The following is a 25,076-nucleotide window of genomic DNA, read 5'->3' on the forward strand; positions in this document are numbered from 1 at the left end:
GTTTCAGAAAGGCTGATAACAAGTAGTTCAGTCAACGCGGAGTTGCTTTAACCCCAAGTGAAGCGCGCGGACGAGGATACATAAAGCCCTGATAAGCGGAGCACAGATTAAGCGAGTCACCATGGAGACGGAGGGAAAGAAGGCGCGGTCAATGTATTTCACAGCGCTTGAGGCCGAAATTCTGATGGCAGCATATGCCGATAACATGCAAATTCCGCGGAAAAAAGTAACACAGCCACAGCTGCAAAAGCATGCATGGCAAAACATAGCCGACAGAGTCAATGCGTGAGTGTTAATTTAAACATTGATCGAGGGATTTCCACCCATTTAACACGTTATTTTATCATATGTTATTTTATTTGTTATTTTATACATTTTATTTTGTGATGTGATGTGAGCGCAGGTGCAACCCAACAGGCCCCAAACGTGCCTGGCAGCAAGTAAAAATGAAATATAAAAATATAGTCCAAACAGGTAAGGTGTAATTGTATTATGAGCCATAGTGCTTGGTCTGTTTGTCCCATGTAAATCAATTGCAGTTAGAGGCTACATTAATTTTCTTTCTGTAAGCACTTATTGAAATTACCTGAGCACATTACAAGTACATATTTGCTTACTCTGTATGCTCAAATGTGGCCCGTTATAGCCAACAGAAAAAAAGCGGAGGCCCGAAAAACAGGTGGGGGTCCTCCACCACCACCACTCACAGAGGCTGAGCAGTTGGCCCTCAGCCAAAACAGTGGGCGCCCTGTGGCCGAAGGCATCTCTGCGGGGACATCCTCTGAGGCAATAACCCCGCAAGACACAAGTGCCTACATAAGGGGTAAATTCAAAATAATACATGATGTGCATACATCCTTTCTTCACAGTCACCTTTGCAGTGCGACACATTCATTTGATAAACTCTTTACCATAATGGATTATTTTGTAGTGAAGTTATTTTCCTACTGATTTTGCCTTCCCTCAGTCTTGGTTGTCTTTGAGAGCATAATGACAATGAAGTGTAAGCTGATTGGTATGTTTGTTAATTGCCATTTGGTCCCTTGTAAGTTATAAGTGACCTGTATAAACCTCATATTCTATCAGTTGATGGTGGTGGTGTACTGCATCTGGTGCAGCCTCCTGTTGAGCCAGACCAACATGCAGTTGTGAGTAATACTCCACAGATTATATGAGTTTACAGTAGAACAGCAATGTTGTCTATTTCTTTACTACAGGAAAATAATGAAGAAACATTGACAGCTGTTACAGAGGAGGAAGCAACAGAGACACTTTATGAGGTTTACATCTTTTAATACTTTGTGTACAGGAAATACAGGCGACCAATAAAGCCAGTTGAACAAAAAATCTGTTTATTCTTCTTTCAACATGTTGAGGTGATGGGTCAAAAGAAATGATTGTGACATATGGTGTCTCTGACTGCTCTTCCATCTTGTATGTCCGTGGGAGGGTCAGGATGTTCATGGTTTGGATCACTGCTGATGTTTGGTTCAGAAGGACAGTGTTCTCCTCTAATTGTGGCAATGTTGTGAAGAATCACACATGCCACAATAATGTCACATGCCCTTTCTGGGGTGACCCTGAGTCTTTGCAGGCACTGGAACCGGGCCTTAAGCATTCCGATAGTCATTTCAATTCTGGCTCTTGTCCTGCAATTAGCCAGATTATATCGCTGCTGTGGGCCCGGTTCAGGGTCAGGGTAAGGGGTAAGCAAATAGGGTAAACATGGATACCCCCTATCACCAAGCAAGTAGCCAGTGAACTCTCCTAAGACAGAAGGGTACACTTCAGTTCAAATGTCCCTGAAGCAATTGGTCTTTATATATTTTAAAGTATTCTCAACTCACCATGTCCAAATTTTGTGCTCAGTGTACATTCACGGAATATTTGTGAGTCATGGACAGAGCCTGGCCACTTGGCTTCCACATTTGTGATAATGTTGGCAGCATCACATATGATCTTCACAGTGCAGAGAACACAAATTAGCATCCATTACTATGATGAAATAATTTGTTAGTTTGAAATGCTACAGGGAACTATGTACCTGTACATTAATGCTGTGGAAAGACTTCCTGTTCACATAGTCTCCTTCATTTACTGAAGGAGCAATGATTGGAATGTGAGTACCATCTGTACAGCCAATCACGCCTGGGAACCCTGAAAATAAATGTGCAATTTAAGTAGTAGTCCAAGTATCACCACATCATACATTAAGTTTTGGTCATCCTGATACCTGCAATTTTGTGGCATCCCTCTTTGATAAATCTTGTAGGTCTATGACCGGGGAACACCACAAACGAGTACAGGAGACGTTTCAGTGCAACTGTAACATTCCTGACTGCCCGACAGACGGTAACCTTGGAAACGTGCTCAGCGTCACCAATATTATACAGAAAGCTCCCGTTTGCAAGAAACCGAAGTGCAATACAAATAATATGTACAGAACTGAGAGCATGTCCGCGATGTGTCACATGCGTAATATATGGCCTGAGGATGTTATCCAAATAAATTATAGATTGTGCTGAGAAACGGTAACGTTCACACAGGAAATCATCAGGAAATGATAAAATGTCCAAACGCGCTCTGATCACTCTCTCCCGGCGGAGAGCTCTGCGGAGAATTTGGGCTTCACGATCTACTGGCTCTTCAAGGAAGTGGCACGCCATGTCCGACACTTCCTACTGTCAGGTTTCCGACAAAGGGGCGGAGACAGTCAGGGTTAGTTGTAGTAAACCTGCTAGGGGGCAGGTTAGCTTCACGGAGTGTGTCGTCATAGTGACTCACTCAGGCTGCAGCTGAACTCGCTTTGTGAAACCGAAAACCCAGAGTTTTCGTTAACTCAGGGTATACTTACTCAGTTTTTCCACTAAACCGGCTTCCTGAAACAGGGCCCTGTTGTGACACCTGAGGATCACAACATTGCATGTTGTATACAGCGCTTTGAGTACCCCGGGAGAGTAGAAAAGCGCTATATAAGAACCAGTCCATTTACCATTTACAATTCCACATCCAATGTGGAATGAAGGGGTGACAGGAGGAGTAAGAGTGTGATCAGGTAAGCAACGCTCCACGTTTATATCAGTCGCTTAATGGCCACTGGAGCATAAAGAGCTGATTAGTCAGAAAACACTGCTGAGGTCAAGACTGTGTATGGAAATGAAACTTAAACACAACTTTGAAGTAGTTTTCATGCAGTGGCCAGAAAGTAACTCTTCTGGGGCCAGCAGGTGAGAATGACTCATACTTTACCCAGTTTGATCCTTTTTCAGGATTATAGACATTTAAAGTTTGTCGTGAAGTGTATCCTGCGTGTGTGTAAGTGTATGTGGTCAAAGTTCATGAAACACAGGGTCTAATGAAAAAAACCAACCTCCCTGTTGAAGTTCTGCTTGAGGTGGGAGCTGAAGATCTATAAGTTTAGGTCCGTCAGGTCTGAAAAATAATCAGATCATTTAAGTTTTTTTGTGTTTTGCTCTTAAGCACTGACTGATATGAAGAGAGGCATTCAAACTGAATCAGTCATGAAGCTCTCATTTGACAGCTGAGTGACAGATTTATATTATCATATTAAAGAAATATCTGGATTACATCCCACTAACTTGACACTATATAATCTCACAATGATTGTGTGTATAATCAAACCTCGTGTATTCAAGGAACTTCAGTAGGTGAGCAAACAGATTTAGCTGCTTTACATTAATATGTTTTTCTAAGGTTGTAAGTAAACAATGATCTGGGTCAAACATCAGACAATGTATTGTTGCATCTGTTTTTCCATATTGTTGATGTGTTTTTTTATTAAGAAGCATATTTAATTAAAAATAAACACATTACATTGAGTAAGTAAAGCTAAAAACATTTGAACAATTTCGTTATTTTAATTTCAAATGCAACTATTAGGTATTGTACTGAAGTCATTTATGTTATTTATGGGCCTACAGTTAATATTTTCTTAAACATGTTAAGACATGACTCACAAACCTTGTGGGGCTTCTGACTGAAAAACTCCCAATACTGTAAAATTCCAGGTATACTTTATAATTACTCATAAATGGAGTAATTTTAGTTCTTTAAGCAGCTTTACACTTCCTCCAGCTAAAAGAAATCAGTTTGTCAAGGGGAGTGCGTGTCATGGAGAGCATCACCCAAAAGCAGGACTCGGAAAACAGGACTTAAAACTCAAAAACCGCTTTATTGTTGAAAACTTGTAAAAATAAGAAAATATGAGCCAAGTGCAAATTATCTAAATGAAAACTATCATACAGCAAACCCCCAAGGTGGAACACACAGCTTAAAGGTGAACACAGCAAAGAAGAAAGGACAATGTATACAGACCAGGTAACCATGACACTCACGTTCACACCTATGGCCAAAATACTCTCACCAGTTAACCTAACCCAACTAAGTGCATGTCTTCATGCAGCATCAAAGGAAGCTGATGCTACAGAGAGAATCCACACAGACAAAGAGAGAACATGCACACAAAGAAACCCTCCAGTTATATGTTGGATGTGAACACTTCTTGCTGTGCTGACCACTGCACTACTGTGCTGCCTGACATGGCTCTTGAATATCTTCAGTAGTGTAGGTTTTATCCTTATGGGTGGACTCAGTGTTACTTTGGCTTTTCAGTCCCTGATTCTGGCTCCGTTCTTTGATACAGCTTTATTACTTTTCTGTTGTGAAGATCTTTCCATGTATTCTTCTCCAAAATGTAGTCATGGTTGGAATAGAAATGTACTTTTGTTTTAATGTACTTCTGAGCATAGTAGTTGGAGTATTTCATGTAGTCATCAGTCATGAATCCATATGCATCCACCTGAGGATACAGAAAGAGAGAGAGAAAAAATCCTTACTTTTCAAGACATAGTTTGCAGAATACCTTAATACAGTTCCCATCAGGAAAAACAACAGCAACAACAACAATAATAATAGGTCATAATAATAATAATTAATTAAATATTCCATTCGCTTATCCTTTTCAGGGTCGCGGGAGCCTATCCCAGCTGTCATAGGGTGAGAGGCGGGGTACACCCTGGACAGGTCGCCAGTCTGTCGCAGGGCTAACACACAAGGACAGACAACCATTCACACTCACATTCACACCTAGTGGCAATTTGGATTATCCAATTAACCTATCCCTACGATGTGACAATAAAAGTGATTTGATTTGATTTGAAGCTGCATGTCTTTGGACAGTGGGAGGAAGCCGGAGTACCCGGAGGGAACACACACAAACACGGGGAGAACATGCAAACTCCACACAGAAAGACCCCGGCCTGATGGTGGAATTGAACTCAGGACCTTCTTGCTGTGCGGCAACAGTGCTAACCACCGTGCCACCGTGCTAATTAAATAATTAATGAAATAATAATTAATGAAAGTGCCTGACAGCACAATTCCAGAAGATTGATGGTTGCTTCTTCTCTATAAAAAGAACATAGCAGCACATTTTAATTTACAAATTGCATGTGAATGACCCAGAAAGACTTCAGAAACTCTGTTCAATTTGGGCAGACAAGACAGAGTGGAGATTTTTGTCCATAATGTACAATGGCACATTTAGGAAAACAAACAAACACAGCACATTATTTTTCATATTATAAACACCTCATACCAACAAGCAGGACATCAGCTTTTAGGACAGATGAGTTAAGCTGTATCTTTCAGCCACAGTGCCTGGGCACAATCATTTAGTTGAGTACAAAAAAATAATATAAAAAAAAAACTCCTGCACGTTTTTAGTTTAAAACCGATATTCTCAGTGCAACGAATGTATAGGAGAATGACTGAAAAATCAAGGTGTTGCAATGGCCCAGTCAACGTAAAGAAATGCTTCAAACTTTAATGAACTGAAGCAACATTGCAAAGATGAGTGGGAAAAAAATTCCTGAACAACAATGTGAGAAACTTTGGTTATTGCTGGTAAAGACGATTCTAAAAGGTACCGAATCATGTTGAATAAATGATTACTTGGTCTGATATGTCATGTGGTGGCATTGTTCATCTGGGTTTATGTTTACGTAATTTCAAGATTGCTTTTTTTTCAAGATTCGTTCGTTTTGTGGTTTGACTGTGACATATAGATGTCATCTACTTTGCAGAAAACATGTGTGAAATAGCTTATTTTCATTAAAGAGCTGCTTTGAGGCTTTTAGTCTGTGTATTGTGTATATAGGTGTGGAAACCAATACCTCTTACACAGAAATGTAAAGGTAATATTAACTCACTGTGTCACAAATATGCAAAGCCAGGAAGAGAGTGAATGCTCCATTGGTTGGTCTGACTATTGCCCAGAATCTTTTATTCAGATTAGGTGACTTTAGGAACCTGTGATTAAAAAACAAACAAACAAACAAACAAACAAACAAAAAATATAAAAATACTGGAAGGGTTAAGAGACGATCTGAAAATGAAAGAAGGAAAACTTGCACAATAAATACACATGATGGTGACGAGGGAAGTGGAAATACACGGGGAACACAGTTGGGAGGAGTTAATCGAGACAGGAGGAAGCAAAACAAAACACACTAAACACAAGACGCAGGCAAGAACACACGGCCTGACATGAGGCCGGGAGGAAGGAACCCAAAGGGGAACAAGAAAGACTGGGGAGACAAACAGAGGAGACACAAAGAGGGTAATACAGAATAATTAAGAAAGATGAGACATGGAGGGGGAGAGAGAGGCGAGATGGGCTGGGGAAAATGTATAGGAAAGCACATGACAGAGAGGGAAGAGATGGAATAAAAAACAAGGAGGGAAACATGTAAACAGAAAAAGGAGACGAGGCACATCGACAAGAAAACATGGAATCAGAAATAAAACTAAACATGGAAGCAAAACCGGGACTAAACTCAATACTAAATAATAGAAACCTACAAAATTAGCACAAAGAAGCCCCATTAACTCAAAATGCTCGGTCAAAAGACCCAGAACAATAAAAACACACATAAAAAAGAATTATGCCTAGTTAATTTCCTGCTATTAAAGTTGATATCACTGAAAATAGGTACATATGAAAACCAAATAAGATTTTGAAATCCACAATGTATTTCAATTGATTGACTGGAAGTCCCAACCATCACTTTAATGATTCTCAACAGAGCTGAGCAGAAGCTCAGAAGAGTCACTCTCCCAGAATGGAGTTAACTTTAAGAGCAAACTTGTTCAGGAAAGAAAAACAATTATTAGATGATGAAACAATGTGAACTGTTGCCTGTTTCTATGTTAGCCCTGGGATGCACCAGTAATTTGTCCAGGTATGGAACCAGCTTTTCTGCAACCTTATTATATTATATTATATTATATTATATTATATTATATTATATTATATTATATTATTACCAACATCTGCTCATATGTAATCACAGTATGCTCATAGGAGTCTGACCTGTTCTTCACGTATCGGAGGAAGTCCTGGTGTAGAACGTAGAATCGGCTCTCATTGTACTGCCCTGAATAGTAGGTCCCTGGCCTGGTGAGGTGAAAACACAAGGGAGAGGAGGGATAATTTATATTATTAATTTTAGTTGTTTTTTTAAATAAAAGGCAATACAATTGTCCATTAAAACCTAAAAGAAAAAGTAGATATCAACTCAAGTTGCTTTAGCATTTTCCAGAGTGCATTTGTAGAGTACATCTGCTAATAATGAGGCACCTGTGAACACCTCACGTGTGGGTGCACTCAGCAGTGACATGTAGGAGCCACGAGGAAGGCCATGGATTTTTACCAGTTAGACAAAATCCCAGCTGGTAAATTGTCTCTAGTTCTTCTCCACTCACACCTCTGAGCTGTGAGGCTGCTCTTAAAAGATTGTCTAATGACACTATAAACTAATTGGAAAAATTGAGATTTGTCAAAGCAGGAGAAAAAAAAATTACTACATAACTACTTAATTTGATAATCACCATTTCTTGTGGTGTGGGCCACTATAGCCCTCATGTCCTTTGAAAAGACCCTCAAGCCATCGGAAATCTCTCATTGCCTCAGGAATCAGCACATATTTTATTCCCTGCCAAGAGAAAAATTATGGAGCAAAATAATCTTTAGTCTGTGGAGAGTATAAACAATATCACACTGTTGTCTTGTAAGTTTTACTACCTCATCATGAGGGGCAGACTTGTATCCATACTTCCCAAAAAAATAAGGTGATGCGGTGATGGAGTGCTCTGTGTGAACGTACACTGATGTTCTATTTCCTACATCTTCCTCATAACCTTTGATAACGGCACCGTTCATCCTGCCAAACAGACACAATTCAGAAAGTTGATCTTTGGTTCAGTTTACGTTGATTTAATTGTAATGTTCAAAATCAGTCAGTAGTTCAAGCAACAGCATTCAAATTGAAGGTAGTGTGATATACCTTTCATCTTATTATGCTTTTCGTTAGTGTCTGTTATATAGCAGCCTTTGTGCAAGGATTTCCTAAATGCATTCCCATAAGGTACAAGAGATTTCTTTTTTTGGAAATTAAAAGAAATAGATAACTCAAAAGTCTAAGTATGTTAAAAATATTGGTTGTTATCTCAATATTTAAATTTAATAGCTAGACATTTCAACTTTTGAGTAGGGATGCAAATGTTATATATGGATAGCGTAGTGGATGCAGCTGGATAGCGTAGTGGTTAGACTACACGCCTTTGGAACAGAGGATCGCAAGTTCGATTCCTGCCTGGGGCGTCTGTATCCAGTAAGGGTCCTAAGGCTAGACCCCCTATGCTAAGCAAGCCTACCGCAGACATGAGCGAGACAGATAAATATGAAGGCATGCCGGCTCGGACGTCGCCCGGATCAACAAGGTCCGCGTCAGGTGTTGAGGAACCAGGGCACCCTGACGAAAAGTGGGCTACTGGAACAAGAAGGCATCGGTGGGCAAGAGACGAAAACAGGGCGTTGTTGGAATGCTACTACGCAAGTAACCCCGGCGGAAGGGGCTACATGAATAGGATGAGGGACCTATGGATTCTTCGATACCCAACATCCACAATGACGGCGAAACAACTAGTAGCTCAGTGTTCCAACATTCGAAAGAAAGGACTGCTCTCACAGCTAGAGATTGACGAGGTACAACACAAATGCTACGGCAAGGAGGAGTCAGGACGCCAGGTCAGGGGGGAGATATCATCACCCCCACCCGAGATTGGGTACATAGCCCCAAGTGCGATAGGAGAAGGATCGTTGAGTGCGAGAGGAGCTGACCTGAAAAATAGGATCATGGCCAAGCTTGAAACCTGGATCCCCCGTAGCCGGTTACCAAGATTACGTGAAGTACCCTCAGAAGGTCTGCTAGATGATGTTAATGCAGCACTACGGACAATACCTACAACCACGATTACCGACACTAACAAGCTGATCTACAATACGGCAGCAGTGATCAGTGAGATGCTTGGCTACAAGTTGAACAGCGACAAGGGGCAGTACCCTCCATGGAGAAGGAGGCTAGAGGGCAAGATCAAAGTAGCACGGAGGGAGGTTAGCCAACTAACAGAGTTGCAGAAAGGTGCGACAAATAAGGTGCCTAAGAAATACAGCAAGCTGTCCATACCTGAGGCCTTGGAAACTGCCAAGCAAAGACTCACAGCCTTGGCCAGCCGCTTGAGAGAGATAGAAGGCAGGAGAATAAACCAGCAGATGTGTGTCACAGGTTGATCTGGCTGTACACATATATATATATATATATATATATATGTGTCTTGATTTTGACCCAGGTGTCGTCCACATATCTGTACCAGTGGCTGGGTACTCTTCCTTTGAAAGAGCCAAGAGCCTTCCTTTCCACTTCCTCCATGTAAAGGTTGGCTACAATAGGTGACACGGGGGAGCCCATGTAAGGCGGTCAATAATTTTGTCCTTTTCAAAGTCTTGAAGGCAAGCTATAACTTTCTTTTTGTAGCTGCTTGTGGGGTCTCGCTTCAGGGCTTCGTAGGTATTGTTGTCACTGAGGAGAGTAGTGTACAACATGGATGCTCTGAGCCTCCCTTTCCGTTAGTGTGTGTACCTGCTTCCTGTGCTCAAAGATCACTACTCTCCTCAGTGACAACAATACCTACGAAGCCCTGAAGCGAGACCCCACAAGCAGCTACAAAAAGAAAGTTATAGCTTGCCTTCAAGACTTTGAAAAGGACAAAATTATTGACCGCCTTACATATCACCGCCTTTACCCAGGGGATGCCATACCCTGCATCTATGGACTTCCTAAGATCCACAAGGAAGCTGTTCCACTCAGACCCATAGTCAGTAGCATAAACTCAGCCACTTACAACATTGCTAAACACCTTGCTACCATCCTTGCGCCTCTCGTGGGGAACACCCCACACCACATCAAGAACTCCACCGACTTCACCGACAAGGTCCAGAAACTTACCCTGGATCCAGATGAAACCATGGTGTCCTTTGATGTAGTCTCTCTTTTCACTTGCATACCCACCACTGAGGCCGTGGAGACTGTCAGAAAACGACTACAAGAAGACAGCTCCTTGGAGGACAGGACCAACTTCACACCCGATCAGATCTGCACACTGTTAGACCTCTGCCTCACCACTACATATTTCAAGTACAACGAAGGCTTCTACAGACAAAAACATGGCTGTGCCATGGGCTCCCCCGTGTCACCTATTGTAGCCAACCTTTACATGGAGGAAGTGGAAAGGAAGGCTCTTGGCTCTTTCAAAGGAAGAGTACCCAGCCACTGGTACAGATATGTGGACGACACCTGGGTCAAAATCAAGACACAAGAAGTGGAATCCTTCACTGCGCACATCAACGCTGTGGATAAAAACATCAAGTTCACCAGGGAAGACACAAAGGACAACTGTTTGCCGTTCCTGGACTGCGCCGTGCACATTGAAGAGAACGGCAAACTCAACATCGAAGTTTACCGGAAGCCCACACACACGGACCAGTACCTCCTCTTTGACTCCCATCACCCTTTGGAACACAAACTTGGAGTAATTAGGACCCTACACCACCGGGCAGAACATGTTCCCTCTAAGCCTGAAGGAAAAAAGAAGGAACACACACATGTAAAGGAAGCACTCAAAACGTGCGGCTATCCTAAATGGGCGTTCTTAAAGTCAGCAAAGAGGCACAGAAAAGAAGACCAGACACCAGCGAGGGAGGATAAGAAGGACAGACGCAACAACATTGTCATCCCCTATGTAGCCGGTGTATCAGAGAAACTCAGGAGAGTTTTCTCCAAGCATGACATCCCGGTGCATTTCAGACCCAGCAACACGCTCAGACAAAAACTGGTTCACCCGAAAGACAAAACGCCAAGACACAAACTTAACAATGTGGTGTATGCTGTACAGTGCAGCGAGGAATGCTCAAACCTCTACATTGGAGAGACCAAACAGCCACTTCACAAGCGCATGGCACAACACAGAAGAGCCACCTCCACAGGACAAGACTCAGCAGTCCATCTGCATCTTAAGGATAAAGGACACTCTTTCGAGGATGCCAATGTTCACATTTTGGACAGAGAGGACAGATGGTTTGAAAGAGGAGTGAAAGAAGCCATCTATGTCCACTGTGAGCGACCATCTTTGAACAGAGGCGGGGGTTTACGACACCAACTCTCTGCCATCTATAATCCAGTTTTGAGATCCCTTCCCAGACGCCTTAACGCCCACTCACATCCTGGGCCATCTGACCTCAGGAATTCGCATGATAAGGTGGGGCCAGGTTTCACAATGAACACACCCGAAACTCTGGCTGATTTGGACCCACGCCCAGTTTCACACCTTGGCTCAGGCGATTAGAGGATCATCAGGGGGTCCTTTTGTCCCTCTGTGGGGGGAAACTCCCACTAGGTTTATATCTGGGACTCTCCACCATTTGACCTTAGAACTGAAGAAGCTTCTCGGATGAGAGGTGAAACGTCTTCAAGCAACTTAAAGAAGTCCAGACGCTTTTCTTTGCAAGCTCCTTTGACAACACATATTATAGAAATACACACTTGATATATACTAGGTATATATTTCTGGATTTTTGAATGTTGTGTGTCCCTAGAGATTACATCAAATCTAAGTGATTGCTGTGCGCTGCACCAGCTGCAATGTGATTTTGAGACATTTGACCCTTATAATTCCCTTCAGTTTAAAGAACATTAACAACAGGTTTGTTTTGTACCTCTTACGTACCGAAAAACGTAATCATGTGCATCGATCTCTGCACCCACTTTTGAGCCGTTCAAAATTCCTGCAGTACCCACCACAGCACAGTGAATACAGCCATCGGCACCTGGTTTTGGGAGGAGCAGTGGCTCTTTTGGCTTTGGAATCAGCTTCACTGAAGCCATCACTTCTGCAAACGAAAAGAAAGACATGAGTACAGACATACATTTAACATCATGCATAATTCATAGCACTCTCTTCTGTAATAAGTATAATGGTTTTATATTATTCGCATATGTATTCCCCCATTCTTCGACACAATAACTCAGGGTAAAAATAATGAAAAATCTAATATTTGCATTGCCTTGTAATCTAATATATATATCGCATTACCCAGTATATATATACTTTTGGCCATCTTTTTTTAAACATGTTCAATATGAGATTTTCATGTTAACTTGTCATCCACTATTACACCCAGAAAATGGAATTCTGTAACTCTTTCGATCAATACTCCATCTATAGATGATACTACCTCTTCCTCCTTTACATGATTTCCAAACATCATAAACTTTGTCTTTGCCAAATTCAACGATAACTTATTTACATCAAACCATTTTTTTAGTTTTTACTTTTCAATAACCATAATTTTAGCCAATTCTTTCAACTTTTCTCTAGAACAATAAAAAATTGTGTCATCTGCAAATGTCGTTTATATATAAAAAAGTTTTGTTCCCAAAACAGAACCTTGAAGGACCCCACATTCTATTTTCATTCTTTCAGATGAGTTACCTAAATACTGCACAAATTGAAAAGTATTATCTAAGGAACTTAACCAGTTCAATATAATTCCTCTCACAGCATAAGTACTTAACCTGGAAATCAAGATGGAGTGTTGCAGAAAATAGGTTTAAATGTTAAACAAATTTCTTCCAGTCAGAGAATGTTGCATATAATTAAATTTTTGCTTGATGCATAAAGTTAAAAGATTAAAACTAATAAAACAAGTTTTAAAAAGAGACTTTTCCATTTGATTACATTTTATATGATGGATTATGCAGAAAAAGTAGAATCGGGCTGAAAGATCTATCGCTTTATCACCTATTCAGGTTGTAAATCGTGCTTTTAAAAAGTAACTAAGTAACTAATTACTTTTGAAAATAAGTAATCAGTAAAGTAATGGGATTACTTTTTGGGGGAGTGTAATCTGTAATTAGTTACTGATTACTTTTTTCAAGTAACTTGACCAACACTGGCTTGGAGTGTATCTTAATTTAGTGTTGTATGAATAATTTCATGTGTCTTAATACAAGTTCAAACTTCACTTTCTTTAACTCATCATTTAATTAATCCTTGGTGAGCTTTGACCTGATTCACCAGGAACTTTTTACTACAGAAAACTGTAGATGACACAAAAAACACTGCTTAAAGGTGCCATAATATATATTTTTTAACACCAACAGTGTCTGTCTTTATTATAATATCAGGAGTCAGAAACTGGAAGGAGAAATTAAATAACAAAAAATCTATTACTTAGTTGCTGATCAAGCTCACATATATACTGATATTTAATCTGGCATCAGTTTCACAAACACCTACCATCATATTTGTACTCCATAAACCCAAAAGGACTGTTAAAATGTGAAAGGCGATTCCACTCGCTCATGTTAATGTTGTCCTTGTGCAGAAACAAACGTATGTTGGGAAGAAAAGCCTTCTTGAAGTTCTCATCCTTAGAGTTTCGCAGTGATTGGGCACATGTCTGATAATAACAGAAATATTAAATCGTGAAATTAGTTAAAATGATTTTGTGAAAGCTTTATACCCCGAGGAAACAACAAACACAACAGTTACAGAAATTTGATGAATAATTAAGAATTATGTATTTTAATTAAAGGAGTGAAACCATTAAGTGAAAGCAGACTGACTGCATGGCTGAGCACAAGCGTTGCCTGCCCACAGCCATCAAATTAATTACTACATTTGTCCTGTTTCTGTCATATTGTGTCTTAGCATGCTTACTGTTGGTCTAGGTGGGGCATCCTGGTTATAGACATCATCAAAATCCCACTGAGGAGCCTTTGTGAAATTTCCTCTGTAGAGGAGAGGCATTGGAGTCTCAGCCACAGCTGTTTTTTCTTTCTGTCCCCAGAGGTTAATATTAAACGAAAAGTTTTCCCATCCGAGTTCATGTTTTCCTGAGAAAATTGTCCAACTGCAACAACAGCAACAGGACAAAAGGGAGCAAAAAAGTTCAGAATTAGCAAATTAATACATAGATATACATAGATAGATATGAAAAAAAAATTACCTTTTTGATAAAGATTCCTGGGATAGAATGAAAACCACAAAACTAACTGTCATTACAAGGAGCAATAAAAATATCCTGGAGATTTGGGATGCCATCGCTGTCAAGTGAAGGCTTTCTGTTCAATTAAACACACATGTATGCACTTCCTTCTAAAACTGACACGCTCTCACTGATGGGAATGGGCTGGGCTACACCACAGCTTGCAGACAGATAAGCAAACAAATGTATTCACACACAAAGCCACACACACAGATATTAGCAACAATGTGTTTTATTAGACAACCAACTTCAGAAACAAACATAACTCAGAGTTTATATCACTTATATCTGCAATATATTTTAAAAGTAAAATAAACAGCATTCCTTTAATTTCTTTTAGGATTCATTCATATATTAACCTGCTCAGTGTGAGAATTGATCCAGTCTAGTTTGGTTTTCCCTTCGTGTGGATGACAGGTGGTCAGAACAACAAAATCCAAGCAGTAAAACACAATAAATCAGAAAATTGGGAGAGCACTGTCCAGCCACGTTGAATACTGCAAAAAAGTTCATTTGGTGTACTGGAGAAGTTTTTTAGTAGTTTTTAAGAATAAACGGTTGTAGTGAGCATCTATGACACGACAGGGCTCTCAGATGGAGTAGAGTCGGAGCTGCTCCTCTATGTCTCCCTCTGACACCTCCCCAAAAGTCTCCTTGTTCTCTTTCAGTAGCTGAAAGATTGCAGTCAGTTGCTCATGCTGCACCCTGGGAAGAAAAGAACAAAAGAAATACTGAGAGGTGAAAAATGCAAACAATCCTGGACATGTTGGATTACTTTCAAAGACTTTATTTACACTATTTAGTTCAATAATATACTCAAATAACAAAAACACACAACACTCAAAACAGGAATGGTTTTACAGGTGGAGGCCACTGACGATTGACTCTATGAGAGCTGGACAGGGCCGTAGAAAGTTATTAACCCATCAGTAGGACCTGTATCTGCTCCGTTGTGGATGCAGGAACAGTATAAGCATTCCCAGAACCCAAAAAATCGGCAAGCCACTGGTGTGACTGTCTTTGACCAAACAATCAGAAACATGCTTCATGAGGGTGGCCTGAGCAATGTGGAGCCCAACTGGCATTTGCCACAGAATACTCGAATTGGCAGGTCCACCACCGCTGCCCTTTGCTTTTCACAAATGAAAGGAGGTTCACACTGTGGGTCTGGAGAAGCTTAAGAAAACAACATGTTGCCTGTAACATCATTCACCATGTGTGACTTGAGGATGGGTCAGTTATGGTCTGGGAAGGCATATCCATGCAGGGAGGCATGGACCTTTGTAGACTAGATAACGTTACCCTGACTACCGTTAGGTATTGGGATGAAGTTCTTGGACACATTGTAGGATCCTACACATATACAGTAGATGTGGGGTTCCAGCTGGTCCACAACAATGCTAGGCCTCATGTTGCAATAGTATTCAAAATTCAATAAGTTTATTGCCATGTGTACCGCAAAACACAAATGGTTATGCAGAGCAATAAAACTCATACATTCATACATTGCAGGTTCCCTTCACACAACTAAAAGAAAGTCATAAATAAGTAATACGGGGCTTTGTAGCACTTGTAACTTATGTAGCTTATGGGTGGGTGTAATCAGAATTTAAAGTACAAGTAGTTGGAACACAATCACAGTGATAATATATACAGAGTATGCAATATTAAGGTGTATATGTAAAGATATGTACAAAAACTCCAAATCTACAGGTTAATATAAATGTAAAAAAATGGCAAATTTACATTTATGGATAATTAAAGTTTGACAGTAGCCTGATGGCCTGTGGATAGAAACTGTTGTTTATTCTGGTTGTCCTTGTTTTCACAGTCCTGTAGCGTCTGCCAGATGGCAGGAGTGTTAACACTGTGTGCTGTGGGTGGGTGCGGTCCTTGACATGTGTGCCCTTTTCCTGAAATGAGTGTTGTAAATGTCCTGTAGTGGTGGGTGAGGTACTCCACAGATGAGTTGTGCTGTTTTAATAACACACTGGAGAGCCTTTCTGTCCTGAGTGGTGCTGTTCCCATACCACACTATGATGGAGTTTGTCAGGATACTCTCCACTGTGCACCTGTAAAAGTTGCTGAGAAGTTTGGAGTTTAATTCAAACTTTCTCAGCTTCCTTAGGAAGAAGAGTTGTTGTTGAGCCTTCTTGGTGATCTGCCGTGTGTTATGGGTCCAGGTGATATCCTCACTGATGAGGGTGCAGAGGAATTTGAAGGTCTTCACCCTCTCCACCCGAGTCTTGTTGATGTGTAGTGCAGCGTGCTGGTCTCTCCTCAGCCTTGGGTCAAAAATAATCTCCTAAGTCTTCTCAGCATTTAAGGAGAGATTATTTTCCAGGCACCAGGACGCCAGCTAGGCCACCTCTTCCCTGTAAGTAGTCTCCTCTTCACCAGTGATCAGCCTGACGATGGTTGTGTCATCAGCAAACTTAATGGAGGAGGTCTTGCTCTTGGAGTGGACGTAGTCATAGGTGAAGAGGGTGTACAGGAGTGGACTAACTGAGGTCTGCCTTTGAGGAAGTCCAGGACCCAGCAACAGAGGGGGGGTAGTGTTAGGCCAAGAGTAGACAGCTTCCCCACCAGTCTGTTTGGGATGACGGTGTTGAATGCTGAACTGTAGTCTATAAACTGCATTCGAACACAGGTATCCTTATTTTCGAGGTGTGACAGGGCTGTGTGGATGGCAACATTAACAGCAGGGGTCCCCAACTCCAGGCCTCGAGGGCCGGTGTCCTGCAGGTTTTAGATCTCACCCTGGGTCTCTTGCCTCTGGAGAACGGCAAGACATGTTGAGGAGGTAATTTAGCAATTTGAATCAGCTGTGTTGGATCACGGACACATCTAAAAACTGCAGCACACCGGCCCTTGAGGCCTGGAATTGAGGACCCCTGATTAACAGATTACAATTGAAGTGAGTGTGATGGGGCAATAGTCATTCAAACAGGTTATGGTTTTTTTTCTTGGGGAGGGGCACTATGGTGGTGGACTTGAAGCATGTGGGCAAATTGATAATGTCTGTAAACACCACAGCTCTGAAGAGCAGACCCTCAAAGCACAGCCGGGGACATTGTCAGAGCTGGCTGCTTTTCAGGGGTTAGTCCTCCTCAGAACCTTGTATAAAACTCAGTCGATGTCAGTGAGTGAAGAGCTCTGTGCTGCCTCCACTGGTAGAATCCCTCTGTGATAGTTGATGCTGAGGGTGTCGAAGCGAGCGTAGAACTCAGAGCGCGTTGCAAACAGATCTGCCACAAGGGGCGCCATGTAGTATGGAAGGAATTCATGGAAATGAAGTAATTAGCCCCTTTTCCATTACTACCTACTCGGTTCAACTAGCCATGATTTTCAGGAATTTTCATTACATCACAGCACATGGCACTAGGTAATAATAATAATAATAATAATAATAATAATAATAATGGATTGGATTTATATAGCGCTTTTCAAGGCACCCAACGCGCTTTACAATGCCACTATTCATTCACTCTCGCATTCACACACTGGTAGAGGCAAGCTACGGTTGTAGCCACAGCTGCCCTGGGGCAGACTGACAGAAGCGAGGCTGCCATATCGCGCCATCGGCCCCTCTGGCCAACACCAGTACTAAAATAGTACCTGCTCAGCAGGGGTTGCAAGCGATCTGATCAAGTAGTAAAATGTGAAGTCATCAGACTGCATGCCGCTGATTGACTGGTCAGTGGTGTCACTTGATGAGTCATGAGAGCGAAAATCAGAATTGGCATTTTTGAAACCCGGGAATGAGGCACCATATTTTTCGGACTATAAGGCGCACTTAAAATCCTTTTTATTTTCTCAAAAATTGACAGTACGCCTTATAATCCAGTGCAGCAGATATATCATTGCCTCAACGTCCACCTTTGTTATAGCGACCACCATGCACATTATGTGGTACTCAATTGTAATGGAAAACCAACTGATCCGAGTCGAGGCAAGTTGTGGTGAGCTGATCTGAAAACATGTTTTAAAAAGTGCTTTTTCTTTCTTTTCTTCTTTTCAGGTGTTGCATTTCTTTGAGTGTGAGTAGTGAGCAAGTGTTTGCAGACAAGTCGGCATCTTTCATGCAAACTATGAGTGCCCAAAGCAATCTGCTTGCTGAACCATAAACATTTTCTATGACCAATTTCATAAACCAAGAGCAAGCAACCTCTAGTCACCACTTCAGAATCAGTCAGGGCACTTTTCCTATAGTGACCATTTGTTACCAGACGGTTGTTGATCGGTCTGTGGGACTGGGTCCTTAAATATTTACCAGATGGAAGGACTAAAAAGTCATTAAAGCCAAATTATCAATAGTTTGCAGGGTTGTTTAATCTTATTTATGATTCTGCAGAAAGTTTGTAGCAATTCTAATATAGTGAAGAGCGCAAAAGCTTTGTAGGGTGTTCTCAACTGCAGTTTTTAAGTCAGTTTAATTTTTTGATTAGTTTTAGCAATCTGACTAGAGTGAAGAATAAAACAACTGTAACAAGAGCCTCTGGAAATAGGGGTCTCTGTTCAGCTCCAAACAATCTCCAGAGCAGTTTGTTTATGGTGAGAACATGATCTGACCTCAATCCAATCCAGCTACCATATAATTTGCAAATCTGAGATTTTTACCTTCCCCCAGTCATCCCATATGCTTTGCATTCTGGGATGCAGCAGTGGTACCATGTGCAGAATACACAAACAGTCAGTGCAGGCTAGCAATAGTTGTCAAATGAATGTAAATTCTCAGTTTTCACTAGGCCAGAACATGGCACCTTCTTCCTGTTTCCTTTTGTTGTTGCTCCCAACCTAGACATATGTAGGCAGACTGAACATCCTCCCATGGTTTGCAGTCATGAATTTTGGCTCTGCAGAAATTTGCTTAGAGATAAAAGAAACCACAACAAAAACCTACAAGGCTACAAACTCATCAACTGACTTGGACCAGCATATGTGAGCTATAGGCATCAACATTTTTACTGCAAATGTTATACTACTACTGCAACTAAGAGAAAGGAGGGAACAGCAGAAATAATTGTGAACTTCTAACAGGTAAAAGTTATAAACACAAAGACATTGAATGTCATATCTTGTAGAAAATTGTTTCAATAAAAACGACATTACCAGCATCAATGTGACTTTGTATCAGTTCAGACTGTCTAATATTTAATCACTTATAATTGATTCCTGAATATTTTATGAGATGACTGGGGTTGCTTGTCTCCACAGGTCCTTGTGTTACATCACACTGACTCCACCGTGTGGCAGAGGAGAGGAAATTCCTGGAAGGATCAAACACTGGAGATACAATCAACACCTGTTGTGACACCTGAGGATCACACGTCTAATGTGGAATAAAGGGGCAGCAGGAGGAGTGAGAGTGTGATCGGGTAAGCAACGCTCCACAGTTACATCAGTCGCTTAATGGCCAATGAAGCTTAAAGTCAGAAAACACTGCTGAGGTCAAGTTTGAAGTAGTTTTCATGCAATGGCCAGAAAGTGACTCTTCTGGGACAAGCAGGTGACAATGAGTCATACTTTACCCAGTTTGCTCCTTTTTCAGGATTACAGACAGTTAAAGTTTGTGGTGAAGTATATCCTGCAATGATAAGAGCAGGGCATGCAGAAAAAAACTATTATTTTTCACCCAGCAGTGCTAAAAAAACAAAAACAAAAAAAAACTTTAAATGTTTTTTTTTTTTTTTTTTTTTAAGTTGAGTGCCATTCATCCATCAGCTAATGCCTGGCAAAGACTCAATCTCGCCTTACTCAGTCTAGCCTAAAGCTGTGCAGTGATACAGGAGCTAAAGATGGAAGGCTCAGAGTGTCAGTCTAAAGAAACACAACCACACGTGAGGCAGCGTAGATAAGGTTAGAGGGAGGAGGGTGCTGAAAAAGCAAAATAGATGAAAAACACACATTTAGTTAAGATTGTTTTTAGAGTTACAAATGTTAAACTAAGGAGTGATGACATCCAGTTCTGAGATTTTAATTTGCAATGTTATAAATAGATGTTTTTTATAAGTTTATTTGCCATAAGAAAACATTTTATGATGCTTTAAGAATAAAGTGCAAGCCACTAAACGTGAACCTTTAAACGCTCTAACAGCCTGATTTCTGTTTAAAAGACATAGATTCCACATACAGGCAAAACACAAAAAATGGATGTGGCTTTGGATTGTGTTTCCGAACAACACCTTCAAGCATGCTGGGGTGGTCAGCTTCAAACCAGTGCTAGCTATGCCATGTTAAAGACTGCAGTTAAATCAATCAAAAGTTCTGCACGGAACCTTTAATAAAAAAGATTTCTGGTCACCAGGTTGTGTACAGGTAAGTATCATGATGGACAGTTTTGGAGAATAATAATTGCTTGTTGCTGATTAATAAATTGCCTTTTTCTATAGGCTGAGCCTTGAAACTGGTTTTCATATTTGTAGTTTTCACTGACCTCTGCTCCTCCTCCAGCTCCTCTTTGGTCATCATCTTTTCCAAGTGGTGGGATCGTGCCTTTCCTGGGACGTACTTCAAGGAATTATTTGCATTTGATTCCACCTTTTCTGCTGAAACAGATCAAATTTTGATTAAAAACAAACAAACAAACAAACAAAGGCAAAAACAAAAACAAAAAAGGAAATCTAAAATATTTTGCTCTTTCCAAGTGAGTAAAAGTGCATACCATTCATCCCAGCTCTCTCTGATGCTCCTTCAGTTTGGGGGTAAGAAAAAGCACACTTTAGGAGCTCTGTATCAGAAAGCCCAATGAGCGACCTTCGGCCTGTCCCTGATGAAGCACTGGATGATGACTCTGCCTCTAAGATTGTATTCCTAGATCCAGGCCTGGACCAATCAGCCAGGGTTTCCAGTTCTTCAGATTGAGGGTGGGAGTGTGCTTCCTCCTGTTAGATAATTAAGGGATAAATGAGGAGAATCATACCATACTTTTCAATGTTTTCCTCACAGACAGTGATGTCACTGATGAATTTACACACTCAGTAAGCATATCCTGGATTTCCCACACAGACCCAAAATGAGGGGCCTAGTGGTAGTTGTTTTTTTTTATTAAGTTAAAAAACAACTACCACTAGGTACAGTTTATACTTCTCATTTTCTTGACTGATCAAATCATCTCTTATTTTTGAATTATTGCCAAAAACTATCAGGAATGATACACCTACTATGATAAGAGAAACCTTTATTATTCACATTTGAGATTCAACTTTGGCTCCAAGTAAGCATTTTATCAAAATTTATACTGAATACTGTCCAATCAGCTGACATACGCAGCTGTCTACAAAGAAGGTGAAACATCTTTGTGAGGAAAAGCTACAACCTTAAAATTCTGATTTCACGTTAATGCATCAGTACTGATATTGTATTCACATGTAACGTTGTAAACACTAATACATCAGAATTAGTGCATTTTTTACACAACCTTTAAGTTTACGGTCATTTTAAATCGAGAATCATAGAAATAAGGATCTAAATGTTTTTCTGAGCTTCTATACTTGGGTTTGAGTCTCTCAGTGGGAGGGATAGTTGTGAAACAGATTGTGGGAGATCTACGCAGACCTCTGTGTTTACACTAAATGACAGGCGGATTACAGACAGGCTACTTACAGAAAGCACAGATTTCACTACATCCCAGTGATCGTGTGAGCTCCCGCTGATTTCGCACCAGTCGTCCGCCTCCTTCTTCTTTTTCTTATCGGGTAGATGGCCATTCTGTTTCGGCCCGGATTGATCTAATCCTCCGGTCACACCATCTCTGTGTCCGAAATAACTCCGCGCATTTGCAAAGTCTGCTGCAGGCGAAGAGCCGTTAAAAAGCGACGTTGCGACCACAATGGCGAGAAGCGTAGAAATAATAGCAAATAATACAAAGGTTATATCCATTGTAGGCGTGCCTTGCCCCCGTGTTGTGACTCTTAAATGCTGCTGTTCCGCTTTCCGTTCACTTTAACCCACCGTATGCGCTCAATCGGCCATCCCGCTGCTTGCAGTAATCCCCACCAAACATCAACGTTAACGAGCAGCGTTTACGAGATGGTATGGTACAATCTCCTCTCCGAGCTGGACGTCACATCCTCTGGTTCCGCCCCTCACTCCATGTGAGCCGAATATCCCTGCTGTTATATCCCCAGGCTGTCGTGCTTGTCAGGTGGGCATGCACGGCCCTCTGCAACGTGCTGTGTCTCGGCTCGCCGCCCGTCTGTGCCGTTAATCGCATCAGCGGCGGTCCTAGCGCACAAAGCGAGAAACTAAAATGGTTTGTGACAGAGCCCGTGTGCCTAAGGTGCAGGCTGATGAAGTCAAGCCGGGTTTACCGACAGTTTATACATAAGGTGTTCTTACCTTAGTGTGCACCTTCCAAGTAGTCTGCATCACGGATTAAAGTGGAAGGTGAACCAAGAGCGAACTACATGAGATGAGATGGATGGATAGACTGTAGAGGTGGCCACAGTACGGATATTCTGTACTTAAGTAGAAGTACAAGTACTAGTGTTAAAAAAAAAAAATACTCCGGTAAAACTACTGAATCAGCTTCTTTTCTCAAGTAAAAGTAAAAAAAAAATTTGTACCAGTTATTTTGACGCAAAGCTAACTGAACTGTCCTAAATTCATGTAATAACACAATAAATAGGAGTACAAACTTTATTTTAGTCTAAATTTTAATACTAATAAATGTTCTCAATTTATTAGGGTCAGCGAGGGAAAGCAAATGTGTTTGGGACAACGAAGCATTCAGACCATGATTCTACATGCTAAAGCTACTGGACAGGAGTTTTTTTAAAGGGCAAAAAACCCCAAACAAAAACAAATTACACATAACCAACACTTTTTATGTCAATAACCCTGTGTTATCAGAACAAAGTAGTCTTTTCTTTGTTAATGTTTCGTGAAGTGTGTTTGAATCTGCACTATAGACCCCAAAAAGGGTCTAAACCCACCAATAAAATGAGATCATAAACTCATTAAGAGAGTGTTTCTAAGGTTATAGACAAAGCGAGCCAAATACATTCTGTATAAATAATTCTATACAACCCTTTGATACTGGTCAAGATGCCCCCCCCTACTGGCCATTAGTAGGAATGCAAATTTAAGCCATTACAGCACTTTTACTTTTCCGACCTTGAAGGAAAACCCATCCATCATCAATCCCTCCGACAACAAACAACTACAGTGTGCACCTGCAACTTTTAAGTTTGAATTTTTTAATAAATAAATGAATAATATACAGACTAAAGATCAACTTACAAACATAGATGTTGCTAATGTAAATGATGGTAAATAGTTTTACAACTACCCTGAGCACCAGTGTAGTCTCCTGTTTGATAAACTTTTCTGCTAGAAATGACAAATTGTCCACCAAAACTGTAGTTGCAAAATAAAATGTTGACATTAACTTTAGCAGAGTTCACCCACTTTAACTTTTCCATGCCCATCTTGGCTTACATGAAGCATTATAATTGTTATGGTTTTACAATTATAAGCACCCCATCAACAACTGCTGGGATTAATTATGGAGCCTTTGTTTTACACCCAAATCCATTTCAGAGTGCATAATTAAACATTAAATATCTGTTTATATTAATTTTATTTTCTGTTTTGATATAAATTCAAAATTATGTACATCAAAGGAAGTTTAAATCATTTATTTGCTACAAGACCACCAACTCCTGCTCCTCTTGGGAGTGTTTATATTGGCTCAGTTATTTATCAGCTGCTTATAGGCAAGTCCACAGATCAAGTTTTTGGGCCCAATAGTTTATCTGTAACATGGAGCCAGCTTTGAAGGTTATCAACTGCTGTATTTATCCTCTGAGGTAGTGTCAGTATGCCGCCCCAGCCTTCCCATTTGTGTGAACAATTCATTTTAGCATATTTCCACAGGCTTAGCAATGCTTTCAAGACAAAGTGTCGCATTTCTATTGTAGATAGATATTAGCTAACAATTAAAACATACTACACAGTGATGATGGTCATACACACACACAAAAAACAAAAACAAAACACCCATCAGATTGTTATCAAGTATCTTAAATCAAAACCGTCTGTTGATATAAACACTGAGTTGTCAGATATCGATGGATCAGTGTCTTTGACTTGTGACAGATTATATGATGGATACAACACCTCCACCTAGCTGAGGCTGGGGGTGTCGCACGTCCTGAGGAACTTTTGCATGCGAGGCAGACGTGTTAACCACTGAAAATCTTTACTGATAATGACTGCTGTTCCCAATAAATGGCACAGTCAGTGGAAGCACAAAAAAAAAAGAAAGAAAAAAGTCGAACACTGTAGCTTTTAACTGGAGTTCTATATTGCTCAGCAGCAATATAGACTCTAAACAAGCACAAAGTGTGAGAAATGAATTTATTTTAAACAAAAATGTTTATTAGCATTCACCGTAAGCACTTACAAGACATTTGAGAGGTTCACAGAGGAATGCAATACACATCATGAAGCAGGCAGAACTGCCCTTGAAACCCTTCAACTAAGAGTCCCACTGGAACCACTTTCAAAGACCAAGACCAGTTATCAACAGTTGATAAACCATAGAGAGGAGCAAGGGGGGGGGGGGGGGGGAAGGAGGAGGGAGAATAAAAAGAAAAGAAAGAAG

The 25,076-nt window shown here is 40.8% G+C and overlaps 2 protein-coding genes and 1 long non-coding RNA gene across 6 annotated transcripts; 1 reads left to right on the plus strand and 2 right to left on the minus strand.

Moving 5' to 3' along the window:
* Window positions 1-2,897: 2,897 nt before the first annotated feature.
* Window positions 2,898-6,149, plus strand: LOC146703445 (uncharacterized). The gene is made up of 2 exons (XR_014922007.1): window positions 2,898-3,055; window positions 4,266-6,149. It is a non-coding gene; the product is annotated as an uncharacterized LOC146703445 (long non-coding RNA).
* On the minus strand, window positions 4,173-14,621 carry LOC146703446 (alpha-N-acetylgalactosaminide alpha-2,6-sialyltransferase 1-like). 2 transcript variants are annotated; one of them, XM_085466688.1, is made up of 9 exons: window positions 14,429-14,621; window positions 14,140-14,332; window positions 13,717-13,879; window positions 12,145-12,307; window positions 8,105-8,243; window positions 7,912-8,015; window positions 7,394-7,477; window positions 6,231-6,330; window positions 4,173-4,819 (listed from the first exon to the last, which is right to left on the minus strand). In XM_085466688.1, the coding sequence occupies exons 1-9, from the start codon at window positions 14,521-14,523 to the stop codon at window positions 4,616-4,618; spliced, it is 1,245 nt and encodes a 414-aa protein (XP_085322814.1). In that variant the 5' UTR covers window positions 14,524-14,621; the 3' UTR covers window positions 4,173-4,615. The 2 variants fall into 2 exon arrangements, with proteins under 2 accessions (XP_085322814.1, XP_085322815.1); XM_085466689.1 differs by lacking the exons at window positions 7,912-8,015; window positions 8,105-8,243.
* Window positions 14,622-14,681: 60 nt separating this feature from the next.
* Window positions 14,682-24,990, minus strand: mxra7 (matrix-remodelling associated 7). Of its 3 annotated transcripts, XM_085466692.1 has the most exons (5): window positions 22,073-24,990; window positions 21,132-21,351; window positions 20,904-21,015; window positions 19,999-20,054; window positions 15,130-15,172 (listed from the first exon to the last, which is right to left on the minus strand). In XM_085466692.1, exons 1-4 carry the CDS (start codon window positions 22,346-22,348, stop codon window positions 20,021-20,023), a joined length of 642 nt encoding a protein of 213 aa, XP_085322818.1. In that variant the 5' UTR covers window positions 22,349-24,990; the 3' UTR covers window positions 15,130-15,172; window positions 19,999-20,020. The 3 variants fall into 3 exon arrangements, with proteins under 3 accessions (XP_085322817.1, XP_085322816.1, XP_085322818.1); XM_085466691.1 differs by lacking the exon at window positions 19,999-20,054 and having other exon boundaries at window positions 14,682-15,172; window positions 20,904-21,012; XM_085466690.1 differs by lacking the exon at window positions 19,999-20,054 and having other exon boundaries at window positions 14,682-15,172.
* Window positions 24,991-25,076: the final 86 nt, after the last annotated feature.

Source organism: Copadichromis virginalis, linkage group LG8, assembly GCF_057382275.1.
Source record: "Copadichromis virginalis isolate Kocher_CV1m ecotype Utaka linkage group LG8, C_Virginalis_male_GT1.1, whole genome shotgun sequence".
Taxonomy (NCBI): domain Eukaryota; kingdom Metazoa; phylum Chordata; class Actinopteri; order Cichliformes; family Cichlidae; genus Copadichromis; species Copadichromis virginalis.